The 14,746-nt window shown below is 34.4% G+C and overlaps 1 protein-coding gene across 2 annotated transcripts; it reads right to left on the bottom strand.

Annotated features, from left to right (window-relative positions):
• Nucleotides 1-5,365: 5,365 nt before the first annotated feature.
• On the bottom strand, nucleotides 5,366-12,770 carry LOC134711762 (uncharacterized). Of its 2 annotated transcripts, XR_010106232.1 has the most exons (3): nucleotides 12,672-12,770; nucleotides 5,656-8,577; nucleotides 5,366-5,609 (listed from the first exon to the last, which is right to left on the bottom strand). XR_010106232.1 is itself a non-coding variant. In XM_063572628.1 (2 exons), the coding sequence occupies exon 2, from the start codon at nucleotides 8,537-8,539 to the stop codon at nucleotides 5,753-5,755; it is 2,787 nt and encodes a 928-aa protein (XP_063428698.1). In that variant the 5' UTR covers nucleotides 8,540-8,577; nucleotides 12,672-12,770; the 3' UTR covers nucleotides 5,366-5,752. The 2 variants fall into 2 exon arrangements, 1 of the variants encoding a protein (XP_063428698.1); XM_063572628.1 differs by having other exon boundaries at nucleotides 5,366-8,577.
• Between the last annotated feature and the right edge of the window lie 1,976 nt (nucleotides 12,771-14,746).

The raw sequence follows: 14,746 nt of genomic DNA, 5'->3' as shown, positions 1-14,746 counted from the left end.
AGGAATATTTTTATTGATTGTTTCCTCATTTTTGTTGAGCCTGTGATTTACAGCAATAGTAGGCGAGACACTGGGTTCCGCGGAACCCTTACAAATTTTTGTATATATTGACTTGATATTATTTATATAGTTTACTCCATGATTAGTTATAGATCAAGTTAGAATTTTGTTCCAATACAACACATTTTAACCAGTAGGGGACTGTATATTGCCTTGCAATAGTCATAGATTGGTTGTTTATTCCTGTAAACTGATGTTACTTTTACCTATATTACCAATAAGACAACCTTCCACCAAGGACTACATTATAAGACAGTGAATATCCTTACTGGTGATTGTAATACCAAAACCAGAGAAGATGTATGAAATGCAGAAATTTCAGAAAAGAAACTTTAATTTATAACACAGTAAAAACAGAATTGTTTATAAAGTTATTTTGGAAACATGATTTTATTATTAGGTGTTATTGGCTCTGAGCTAGCTTTTGATAACTACCATTAATTTTTTATCAGTACTTTGTATTGGTTCTGGGTATTACACAAAATAGCATCTTCCTGTATTATTTACTGAAGTTGTATGAAATTCATCTGCCGATATTAGAGTGTTGGATGGAATGATTTACATATGAGCAGATTTCCTCCTATTTGCCTTATATGCGCCTAGACTTCTAGAAATCTTCATATCATAATCATTGTTTGACCTTATCCTTTCTGGTAATGTTACTTCGTGCACTACCTAATTGTAAACATACTCAATGCAGAAAAATGCAAGACATAGGGGGGAAAATAAACTTGTAACGGAATAAGCTGGTCTAGCTGAAGGGTGCCTCTGGGTGTTGGAATTTTTGCTGAATTGAAGACCTTATGGTGACCATCTGCTGTTCTATGGTCGGGTCGGGTCTCTTTGACACATTCCCCATTTGTATTCTCAATTTTATTTTATTTGTCTTGTTTAAACTAAAAGTTCTTGTTGTTGGGACGTATGTTATAATTTACCAAACATGGAAACAGTATTGTTAAAATAATATTTATAATAAACTCCAAGGAAAATTGAAAACAGAAGTTTCCTTGATAAATGGCAAAATCAAAAGTCAGTAAGCAATAGCATATTTCTTAAATTTATATAAAATCGTTATTTTGAAATTAAATGCTGCTTTGTACTGGGTATGTTCTTTTGTGCACCTTGATATTAAAGTTTATAAGGGGAGGATCTGTATCTGTATTTCCCACTTCTGTATATGGATGAGTAAGTCACATATTCTTAAATGGACATCTTATTCACACATACATCTTATTTTTCTCTCGAGGTAGCTCAAGAATCACAAGTCAGTCGTTTTCACCTTGATCCCTTTTCATGCTGCAGTGGTCTGATGTGATCCCCCAGGCCCATACCATAGGACGAGGATAAACCCATCTTACTTTTCATTAGAACTTTAACTCGATTTATCGCTGTGCACAGTGGTCAGATTAAGTTTTAATAATAAGATTTATTCACCTATCACCATATATAATGAGTCTTCAATATTTTGTACCACTGAATGGATATGTAACAAGAGTTTGAGTCTCGACTCTGTCTGATGTCATTTGGGTTAGATGATCTTAATATCTTGCTTAAGTGACCAGGGCAGGGTTGGCAAAGTAATACCCACCCGGGAAATCCTGGGTTTCTCCGGGCTGGGCAATACATGTACTACCAGAAATGGGGAATTCTGGGCATTACTGGGCATTTAAGCTTATTTTAACACAAAATAGTAAAGTCTTGGTGTATTTTCATAGTATTAAAGCTAAATATATACTTTTAAAACAGATAACATCTTCCCGTATTATTTTCTAGTGTTGTACGAAGTACATCTCATCGATAGTATAGTGTTGGATGGAATGATTTATATAACAGCAGATGTCCTTCTATTTTGCTTATATGCACCTGCAGGACTAAACATTTTCGTATCATAATCATTGTTTGACCTTATCCTTTCTGGTAATGTTACTTCGTCAATCGTGTACTACTTAATTGTAATAAAATTGAGAATGGAAATGGGGAATGTGTCAAAGAGACAACAACCCGACCAAAATAAAAAAACACAACAGCAGAAGGTCACCAACAGGTCTTCAATGTAGCGAGAAATTCCCGCACCCGGAGGCGTCCTTCAGCTGGCCCCTAAACAAATATATACTAGTTCAGTGATAATGAACGCCATACTAATTTCCAAATTGTACACAAGAAACTAAAATTTAAATAATACAAGACTAACAAAGGCCAGAGGCTCCTGACTTGGGACAGGCGCAAAAATGCGGCGGGGTTAAACATGTTTGTGAGATCTCAACCCTCCCCCTATACCTCTAACCAGTGTAGAAAAGTAAAAGCATAACAATACGCACATTAAAATTCAGTTCAAGAGAAGTCCGAGTCTGATGTCAGAAGATGTAACCAAAGAAAATAAACAAAATGACAATAATACATAAATAACAACAGACTACTAGCAGTTAACTGACATGCCAGCTCCAGACTTCAATTAAACTGACTGAAAGATTATGATTTCATCATATGAACATCAGGCACAATCCTTCCCGTAAGGGGTTTAGTATCATACCATCATAACATATATGAGAAGAACATAACCCGTGTCATGCCAACAACTGTTTTTAGAATAAATGTGTTTAGTTCCGACGCAAAGACCTTATCAGTGACTCAATATTAACGCCAAAATATGCAATCTTTAATGACTTGACAACAGTATCGTAATTATATCCCTTCTTAATAAGTCTATTCAAAGGTTTTGTAAGTTTATGAGGTGAATACTGACACCTTTGTGCTTTATAAAGAATATTTCCATAAAAAATTGGATGTGAAATACCTGAACGTATAAAAAGTCTGCATGTTGAGCTATATTTACGAATGATGTCTTTATACCGATGATAAAATTTAGTAAATGTTTTGACTAGTTTGTGATATCGAAAACCCTGGTGTAATAATTTTTCAGTAATACATAAATTTCTCTCGTTAAACATACTTTAGAACAGAAGAATCTAAGACATCGGAAATAAAATAATTTAAACTTTTCAGATATTAAAATTGTCAAATGGTTTTTGTCTTGTTTAAACTAATAGTTCTTTTTGTTGGGACATATAGTTTATAATTTACCAATCATGACAACAGTGGTGTAAAAAGTAAAATAATAATATTACCGAACTCCAAGGAAAATTCAAAACAGAAGTTCCCTTGATAAATGGTAAAATCAAAAGCCCCAACACATCAAAATTAGTAAACACTATTATATTCCTCTTTATATTATATTGTTAGTATGCTAACTATAGAGGGGGCAAGGGGTTTACATGTTATGCTGTTATGGGGCAGTTTAATTCTTTGTTATTTGTTATTCTGAAAATATGTTTGCTGTTAGCTGTTATTGTCTTATTCATTGTTAGCTGTTATTGGACTATTAGGTTTTTTGTTATCTGTTATTGTGATAATATAGTTGCTGTTAGTAACTGTTATTGAAAATTGGAATGTTAGCATTTTTTTTTACAGTCCATATTCGGTAGAAATCGAAGATTATTGGTCATTGGGGTCTACCACTAGTAATATGGTGGTACCGTATTCGGTGAAGGATTTCATTAATATATACCCATCACAGATAAACACATTAACATATTAATATCAGTGATATCCAGGACAATTCCAGTATATCTTATGATTATACTTTGTAATAAAATCCATTTTTTAATGAACATGTAGCTTGCTGTTCGGTGTGAACCAAGGCTCCGTGATGAAGGCTGTATTTAGATTTTTTTTGTATGGGGATAATGGTCCTTGTTTCCCATACGTACATATTAAATTCTAGCATTTCTTAATACGACAAAAAGGAAAATATATGGCAGGGATCGATATCTGATGAGGATCTCAATTAAAAACTACATGTACATGTAGGTCTTTACTACCAGTTAGCATTGTATATGATAAAGTTCTACACATGCTCAGATCCGTGATTCTTTTCAAAGCAGAACCAAATACATTGTACAATGAAAGTTCAAACCATGTACTGGGTTCCGAAGCTGCACATAACTCATTACAAACAAAGATTTATTTCGTCTTTAAGCTATTGTTCCACTACTAAACTATGTATTCTACTTACTAGTACACTTGGTACACTCAAATACCTAATAATAAGTTGTTCAAATAAGGCCTTTGAAAATAGTGGAATAGTTGCAGTCAAAATTATATTAAAAGTACTTGATAAATTGCATGCTTATAATTTGTGCTTCAAGCCTTGTGATTTTTTTTACCCTATATACCACTGTGCCTCGTAGTCTTATTAAGAAAAAAAATCACACACATAATGCATTGAACGTGCATTTAAGAAAATTCAGAATGCAAATATATATCTTCAAACTCTTTCAGGTCATTTTTTAGTAAAAACATACAAAAGAACTATGTCAATTGGACCTGCTTTGATACCATAACTGCACTTATTTTTTTTTACTAGATATCATTTTTGTCTGCTATGGAGTTTACGTATATTCACTATATATATATTGTCAAGCTATCAGAATTTCAATGGGGACTAACTGTGCACCACTTATTGCGGACCTGTTTCTGTATTGTTTATGAGTTACACTTAATGAAAAAATTCAACAACTTAAGGTGGTACCTAACACTACAGGGAGATAACTCTGTAATATCAGCTAAACGTTTTGATTACGTCGCGTTGTGAAGGCAATATAAAGCTTCTCAATGATCAAAATTAGTGTTTGTCGAACTGCTATATAACCAGTGTATTTTTTCTGATAAAACGCTTGGTTCAAATTTTTTGATTTTTTTATATTTTTGTTAAAGGGTCAAAGAAAATACTTTGTCAAAATTTTATGAAAAATTAAACGAGCCAAATTAATTTTAGTGAAAGTGTTGGGTACCACCTTAAACGGAAGGGATTGTGCTTGATTTTCATATGATGGAGACATAATCTTTCAATCAGTCCAGGACCCGACTTATTTTAATATTTCATTTACTGTTATCTGTTTTTGTCCATTTTAATTCCTTGATATCTGTTATAAGCCAAATCAATTTGCTGTTATGCTGTCGGGATCCCCTTACCCCCTCACTATAGGACGAGGGTATAAGACCTTTACCTCTATTATCGCTGTGCACTGTGGTCATGCTAAGTTTTCCTAATTATATTTGTTTATTTATCACCGTACACAATGAGTAAACAATATTGAGTACCAGTGAATGGGTATGTAATACGAGTTTTAGTCATTATTTAATTGATTTCTAAACAAATTAATTTGCAAAAGAACGAAACAACACACACACACACACACGAAAAACATCAACCAAATTCAACTTAAAGTAAAGAACGAAGGGACAATTCACTATATACAGTTTTTTTCTTTAAGAGTAATCATGAAGCCATTTTGCTACCAACACCAACTTTCATCTGGACGCAATATCCCAATCACGAGATGGTGAATTTCTATAGCACTTCAAGTTTTGCGAAACTGACACGATGGTCTGTTTCATTTTCTGAGAGAATATTGAAGACCTATAATTGATCTGTGTAAAATACAATTTGTATTTGTCTTTCTAAGCATTCGGATAAATGCACTGGTAACCTATGACAACTCGCATTCACACGTTAAATCTAAATGCACTGGTAACATATGACAACTCGCATTCACACGTTAAATCTAAATGCACTGGTAACCTATGATAACTCGCATTCACACGTTAAATTTAAATAATCTTCTGAAGTTCTTTAAAACTTTGACGATAAACATTCTTCTGGAAATGGCTGTTTCAGCATACCAAGGATTAATTTGATGCTCAATTCGCGCTTCAGGCGCATCATAAAATCATCAAATGTCGACCTCTGTGTGTCCTTTTCGAATTCGAATACGTCTGAAAAAGGCAGAAAAAATGGATTTAAGTACCTCTTGTCCGAAAAATGCAGTAGATACTGATATACTTTTGAAGTGATGATCGATGGATGTACATTTTGCTCGCCAAAGTTGTTTTTCATTTCTAGCATGGTGTAAAATATGCAATTTTTCAACATGTAACTTTTAATTACATTGGATGGTTTGGCTGGCAGGGGTTTCTTCTCTTCAAATTTTATCTGATGAGTTAACAGTTTTGTCCATTTGCCAATATGTTCCAGCTCCACCTTTGGGCAAATCTCTTTGCTTTTCATAATTTTGGCAAGGGCGTATGCTCGTCGAAATACCACAGGAAGCGATTTCATCAGACAAATTTCGGCAGGAGCAGCTGAGACACGCAGCATTCGTCTCAAAGATCTGTCTGTATCATTGTTGCAAGTGAAACAAATATTGCTATCAAATAAATGTTTCTTTGTGTCGAATTCGTTAGATCGTGACTGCAGAATTAAGAAGCAGCCCGAGTTCTGGATCGCTTCAGTCATTAGAGGCATTTGTTCAAAGTTAATGTTAGCAGGCCAAAAGCCTCGTTTGTATACCGCTGGTACGAGATCAATGCTTATTTTAAGCTGTTTGTAGACAGGTCCAATCCAATAAACATCAAAATTAAAGACCGGCTTGCCTTTAATGACTTCCATCTTATCTTCATAATTGTAGTATAAATTCCCACTATTCCAAATGCTACTTTCATTCAAAGCTCTTTTAAGATATCTGTTGAAAAGCTGTAGAAATGGGAACGCCAAAAAATATCCTTCACTGTCGCAGAATGGCAGGAACGCTGCTGGAACGGGGTTATGGATAAATTTCAAACAGGCAAATCCACTTTCGATGCATTCCTTAATCATGACTGGTTTGGTTATTTCATTTAGCTGATCAATACATAACACAAAATCAAATTCATCAGGTCTACCGACTTTGGTTTGTTCAGCAGAACTTCCAGTTGGAAAAATAGACATGTTGAATATCGGATCGTATTTAGAGATGGCACCACAAAGTGATCCGACAAGAGAATTAACTTCCGTTACAATTCTGTCCACTTCATTTGCATTTTCAGGAGTTCTATCATAATATGTCTGCAGTAAATAATCCCAGAAAGGTATTCGATGTTCTGGTAATCCCATCGCCATGTCTATTTCGTGCAGAGATTTCACGTTTGTTGATTTGATAGTTTTCGGTAGATCAAGAATTATTTCATCGTTCGATCTTTTTCTTGCATGCATTCTTTCAATTCCACAAGCCATGTCAAGAAGATTATGGCACCGATAACTGCAGTGTCGCTTAACTGTGTCAACAGGTTTATCTTGAAGACTATCCTTGGCATTGTCGTCAGCACCAAGTTCCAATAGCAATTTGACTTGCTCTTCATAATTGTGGTATGCAGCAAAATGAAGAGGAGTCGATCCGTATGCATCTGGCCTATTTATATCTGCATTTCCTTCCAGTATAACTCTGTATAGGAGATCAGGAATTGGCCTATGCTTCATCATGGACATTAAAGGGCTCCGACCCCATCTATCTTGGCTGTTGAAATCCATCTTGTGTGTGTTGAAAATATCAAAGGCGGAATCGAGAAAAAGAACGAAAGCAGGCGACTCTCCATAGATATTCCCTTTATTGAGATCTGCTCCTGTATTTATTAACACCTCAATCACGTCCGTGAGAACGCAAGCAGCCGACACTCCAGCTATTCTGTGCAAAGCTGTGTTTCCAAGATTGTCGCTCTTGTTGACAGACACTCCATAGTTTAGTATTGCTTCAACCGTTCCACCGATTATGTTTACAGTATCAATGAGGTAAACCCATGGCGTTCTACCATACACATCGACATCCGATAGCAATTCTTTAACAATCGATGATGAACGCATTTTAGCTACTACTGCCAACGTCTCTACAATTTCTTCACATACTTCGTTGGTACAATACACATGCAAGAAATTTTCTCCCGTGATATTTTTCGTGGTCAAATCCATTTCGGGGAAGTTAGCAATCAAATGTTTAATCAGGGGAGTGTTGTCATCTCTCGTTGCAGCAAAGTGAAGAACACTTTGGTCGAAACGTGTCTGACTGTTAACTGAGGCACCTGCCTTTATTAAGTTTTCCGCCATTATGATAAAACTAGCATTCATATCCAAGTCGTAGCTTCTATTAGCGTAATAATCTGCAGTTATTTCTTTACTAAAACTAAAACAACAGTGTAGTGGGCTGAATCCATTTAGGTCACTGACATTTACATCAATGCTTGGTAGTTTCAGCAACTCTAAAACGTTTTCCTGTGCTCTAGCAATAACTGCGTAGTGGAGCGGTGTCTGTCCCCACTTATTTATTGCATTGATATTTGCCCCTGCCCCTATCAAAATGTCAATAATACGAATGCTGAATGGAACTTTCAATTTCACAGCAAGATGTAAAGCTGTATCTCCTTTCAAGTTACCAGCGTTCAAAATAACTGTATTTACCGTCTGTTGACATGCGTGGACGTCATTTGTTACGACTGCATTATGCAGTGCAGTATCTCCAATCTCAGCAGGTATTTCTACGTCTATATCATCTAGTTGCACTTTCCCTAGAAGTTGGTGCAATTTAATATTTGAAAAGTTCAAATTTTCCATCTCTTTTTTAGCGAATCTTCTCTCACTTAATTTCACATCTGAAAATGAATGAATAAGAGGATAATTAAAATCGTTTGTGAAAAAGAAATTATCAATCAAAAAGAATTTATTGTATTTATGCCAAAGTAAAGCATAAACCTAGATTCGTTTATATAAATTACAGAAATACATGTACTATAGTCTAAAAAAGGTCACCAAAATTATGAATACCGGCTGTGTTGTATACCTCTATAACTGTTAAGTTCAACGATCAAAATGAATTGGTTTATCTTGTGGCCACGAAAGTCAGTACATTTATATATTTAAGATGTAATGTTTTTTTCTCCGCTGGGTTAATACTGCTATTTTTAAGTGCTTTTGGTTAACAACTTGTCCTCGAATGTATCCTCCGACATATAAGAGTCAATTCACGTTTCGATCGCTCAGGACTAGCATGATTCGAATAATTTACTTACTGTATTATGTTTCAGATGCATGGTAATCGTATAGTATTGCTTCAAGATAGTGTGTGTAATTCATTAATGCATATGTTGACATTTGATTCAGAGCCGGATTTAAGGGAGGGGTCCAGTGGGCCCGCCACACACTCTTTTGTGAGAAAAAAATGGTTGATTATATAGGGAAGCACTGAGCCATAACCGGAGCGGTCAACCTCTTAGGCAGTCAGTGGGCCCACACTTATAAAAATTTCCAAATCCACCTCTGGGGATTCGTATGTTCTGGGGAGTCCTATGTTTCATGTTTGGTATTGTCAAAAAGGGCAAAAAATAAGAAGGAACAATCAAAACCCACAAGTCGATAAAAAAAAACATCAATATATAATCAAACTTATTTCGAGGTCCCACAATAAAGTGCACAGGTAAATTAAATAAAAAAAATTTAAAAAAAATCGTGTTTTGATGATCACAGCTAAAAAATGTAATCATTTGTTAGAATGCCTCATTTTGTAACTTCATAAGGTTGTAAAAGTGTTGACTGTGTGCACATTTTAATAATGAAGCGCTTCATACAAAATGTACTTCGGTCAACGCTTTTACACCCCAATGAAGTTACTAAAAGAAGCATTCAACTCTTAAATGTTGTTTTGCATTTTTTTCAAAGATCTTAGAAACAAGTTAACTTTACATGAGTGATTCAATGTTTTTAATCTCATATTATTCATTAAAGTGCATTTTTTATGATTGTGTTTTATTATTTGTTATTTTTTGTTTGAAACTGTGCACCACTTATTGCGGACCTGTTTTTGTATTGTTATGAGTTACAATTTATGACTAAAATTAGCAAAGACCCATCAAAACAACATTTGATACAAAAATTTAACAATACTTTTAGATATTTGGATGATATATTGGCTCTCAATAATGACGACTTCAGTATGTATACTAAAGAAATTTATCCTGTAGAACTTACTTTAAATAAAGCTAATGATAACAATGACCACTGCCCTTTCCTCGATCTTGATATCTATATCATAAACGGGAAGCTTAATACAAAAATTTATGATAAAAGAGATGATTTTTCATTTCCTATTGTTAATTATCCATTTTTAGATGGTGACGTTCCATTGTCACCATCTTATGGTGTTTATATATCTCAACTTGTACGATTCGCTCGTGTATGTAACAACGTATTAGATTTTAGCGAGAGAAATTTATGTATTACTGAAAAATTATTACACCAGGGTTTTCGATATCACAAACTGGTCAAAACATTTACTAAATTTTATCACCGGTATAAGGAAATAATTCGTAAATATAACTCAACATGCAGACATCTTATACGTTCAGGTATTTCACATCCAATTTTTTATGGAAATATTCTTTATAAAGCACAAAAATGTCAGTATTCTCCTCAGAAACTAACAAAACCTTTAAACAGACTTATTAAAAGGGGATATAGTTACGATACTGTTTTCAAGTCATTAAAGATTGCATATTTTGGCTTTAACATTGATTCACTGATAGGGTCTTTGCATCGGAACTAAACACATTTATTTCTAAAAAAAACCAGTTGTTGGCATGACACGGGATATGTTCTTCTCATATATTTTATGATAGTATGATACTAAACCCCTAACGGGAGGGATTGTACCTGATATTCATATGATGAAGACAAAATCTTTCAATCAGTTTAATTGAGGTCTGGAGCTGGCATGTCAGTTAACTGCTAGTAGTCTGTTGTTATTTATGTATTATTGTCATTTTATTTATTTTCTTTTGTTACATCTTTTGACATCGGACTCCGACTTCTCTTGAACTGAATTTTAATGTGCGTATTGTTATTCTTTTACTTTTCTACATTGGCTAGAGGTATAGGGGGAGGGTTGAGATCTCATAAACATGTTTAACCCCGCCGCGATTTTGCGCCTGTCCCAAGTCAGGAGCCTCTGGCCTTTGTTAGTCTTGTATGATTTTAAATTTTAGTTTCTTGTGTATAATTCGGAGTTTAGTATGACGTCCATTATCACTGTACTATTGTGTATATTTTTAGGAGCCAGCTGAAGGACACATACGGGTGCGGGAATTCTCGCTACATTGAAGACCCATTGGTTGCCTTCGGTTGTTGTCTGCTCTATGGTCGGGTGGTTGTCGCTTTGACATATTCACCATTTCCTTTCTCAATTTTATTTTTCCTTTTTTTCTTTTTCGTAAATTTTCTTATTGTTTGTTTGAAGTCATTTTTTCTTTTTCGTAATTTTTTTTATATTTTAGCGCCTATTCGGTATTCTCTTTTTTTCTTTTTCATATTTGTTTCACCCATTATCCTCTATTCCTCAAATCCACCATCTTTCCGATATCGAAATAGCCGGATATTGGAAAGGCTGGCTAAGACTTAAAAAACATTTTATCCAAAATGTACATGTCAAATGTCAGAAACCTCGACAATCAGTGGGTTTCTTATTGTTTTTATTATCTTGTGTTTTAGGAGAGTTGGGTGATGTTGGAGGAGTTATAAGGAAATATTTGATAGCTTTTGTTTTATTCACTCACACTATTAAAATGGGATAGGTATAGTTGGTTAGTTGTTGAAGTAACCACTGTGTAGCTAACGGAGGCAAAAGTTAAACAAATAATGCGATGTCGTTTCATTCAGGAACGGGAATTTGCATACATTGTTCTGTTTTGTTGACTTTTAAGATGAAAATGTTAGTAGGTTATCAAAACTTCATGAAATTTTAAAAGCTACAACCACTTGGAGACATAGAATTATCCATTCTGAATAAGCATGAAATAGAGATTTTGACCTGAAATTTATACAAATTCAACATATTTCCCCAAATTTTCGTTAAATATAATTCTTTCAGATTTGGACTATGTCGTCATACGAAATTCAGAGCAAAAAAACTGAATAACGACCATTGTAGATACGCTTAGAATGTAGTTCGTTATGTGTAAGAAGTAGTAATTTAGAGAAATTTTATTCGAAAATGGAAGAATCGATAAGGAAAATTATGTAATTGCTTTTTTTTGTTTCAGAATAACTTGATTTTCCAAATGTGCATTTCAAGAGGCTTAAAAAAAATCTGCAAAATAAGAATGATTTGATTGTCTAGGCTGAACACCTCAATTTGTTAAATGTCCAGTTATTATGTTACAATTTTTAAAAAGAAATGTCGTTTTAACGCTATTTTCTGAATAGGGTCCTCGACATAGTCGCTTATCATTTCCATTAAAGTGCTCTTAGCTTATATTCACAGTATTCATATTTTCACAATTTGCATTTGCTGTACTTTGTTGTTCATTAAAAAAGCATGATGTAGAACGTTTATGTTAAAACTTATGTGATAAACTGAGAGTCCAGTATTTTTGTTACGCTTATGTTTTCTGGGGGAAAATCACGACGACGTAAATGAATTTAGTTATTTGAAGACGTTACGTTTGTGGACTCAGCTTTGTGCACGCCGTCCTATACGATACTGGAGCCTACCTAGTGTGTTTCTAAGTTAGAGCAAATTCTTCAAAAGGGCAAAGTAACAAGGAAGTTTAAAAAAAAAACAAATTAATAAGCTATAGATGGTGCATGTCTCATTTATAACTGTACTTTGTAGAGAGTTAAGGCGACCTAAATCAGGGTCTCTGTCTATTCGCTTTATTGTGGTTATTCCAATTATAATACATAGGAGAATACATACCTCAGATATGTTAGATAATTTGGTTCATTTAACAACAAAGACAGCAGAACCGAAAGTTGACTCCTTCTGCACTACTGCACATCATTATGTCGATCGATAATATGTTCAAGGTCAGCATGAACAATAGGTTGTCTATATTTAACATACTGGTAACACATTAAAAAAAATAGCAACAAATGAAATGAAATGGGGGTATGCGTTGATGAAAAAAAACGGCACAACAAAACAAACATAGCATTATACTGTTTTTAAAACATAATACGTGTAGCAAACGTGACGTCAACTAGACAGCAACCAGACAATAGAAACAGAATGAGGTCAAGATTTTGCACGAACGTGTGGTTACTATTTCGAATTTGGGGAAAAGAAGCGATTCGTTTTGAACTTTCATGAAGTCTAAGGCGAATAATGTTCAACTGCAAAGCGTACAAGGAAATGTTTTAGTATGTAATTAAACGACGTAATATCAATGATAACAGATTAAGCAAAAGCAATAAAAAATTAAAGTTCAATTCTTCTTGAATAATTGATAGGTCTTTCCTTCCATTTTCTTTTAATTATACTGTCATAAATAAAAATATCATATATATTGATTGATTAATTTATTGATTAGTTGGTTGGTTGGTTGATTGGTTTATTTATTAAACACTTGATATAGGGTCTCTTGAAACAAGTGGGAAAAAAAAGAGACCTTGGATTCCGTATTAAACACATAAAACGGAAACTTGCATTAATTAATGGAATGGATTGATTGATTGATTGGTTGGTTGGTTGGTTAAACACATTGTTTGGTTAAACACATTGGTTAAACACGTTGTATAGGGTTAATTTAAACAAGCAAAAAAAAAGAGACATTAGATTCCGTATTAAACACATGAAACAGAAACATGCATTGGTTGGTTGGTTGGTTGGTTGGTTAAACACGTTGGTTTGGTTAAACATGTTGGTTAAACACGTTGGTTAGTTAAACACATTGGATAGGCTCAATTACAACAAGCGAAGAAAAAAAGAGACCTTGGATCCCGTATGAAACAGATGAAACGGAAACATGCATTGATTGATTGATTGATTGATTGGTTGGTTAAACACGTTGATTAAACATGTTGGTTGGTTAAACACGTTGATTGGTTAAACACCTTGATAGGCTCAATTAAAACAAGCGGAAAAAAAACTTGGATCCCGTATGAAACACATGAAACATAAACATGCATTGATTGATTGATTGATTGGTTGGTTGGTTGGTTAAACACGTTGGTTAAACATGTTGGTTCAACACGTTGGTTAAACACGTTGGTTGGATTGGCTTAATTAAAACAAGCGAAAAAAAACACCTTGGATCCCGTATGAAACACATGAAACGGAAACATACATTGCTTGATTGGTTAGTTGGTTGGTTAAACACGTTGGTTGGTTAGTTAAACACGTTGGTTAAACATGTTGGTTTAACACGTTGGTTAAACACGTTGGTTGGATAGGCTCAATAAAAACAAGCAAAAAAAAACCACCTTGGATCCCGTATGAAACACATGAAACGGATACATGCATTGATTGATTGGTTGGTTGGTTAAACACGTTGGTTGGTTAGTTAAACACGTCGGTTAAACATGTTGGTTTAACACGTTGGTTAAACACGTTAGTTAAACACGTTGGTTGGATAGGCTCAATTAAAACAGGCGAAAAAAAACCTTGGATCCCGTATGAAACACATGAAACGGATACATGCATTGATTGATTGGTTGGTTGGTTAAACACGTTGGTTGGTTAGTTAAACACGTCGGTTAAACACGTTGGTTTAACACGTTGGTTAAACACGTTGGTTGGATAGGCTGAATTAAAACAAGCGGGAAAAAAAACCTTGGATCCCGTATGAAACACATGAAACGGAAACATGCATTGATTGATTGGTTTGTTGGTTGGTTAAACACGTTGGTTGGTTAGTTAGTTAAACACGTTGGTTAAACACGTTGGTTAAACACGTTGGTTGGATAGGCTCAATTAAAACAAGCGAAAAAAAACCTTGGATCCCGTATGAAACACATGAAACGGTAACATGCATTGATTGATTGGTTAGTTAA

This window comes from Mytilus trossulus, chromosome 3, assembly GCF_036588685.1.
Source record: "Mytilus trossulus isolate FHL-02 chromosome 3, PNRI_Mtr1.1.1.hap1, whole genome shotgun sequence".
Classification (NCBI taxonomy): domain Eukaryota; kingdom Metazoa; phylum Mollusca; class Bivalvia; order Mytilida; family Mytilidae; genus Mytilus; species Mytilus trossulus.
Note: the sequence above shows the minus strand (reverse complement) of the source record. Positions and strands in the feature narration are given on the sequence as shown.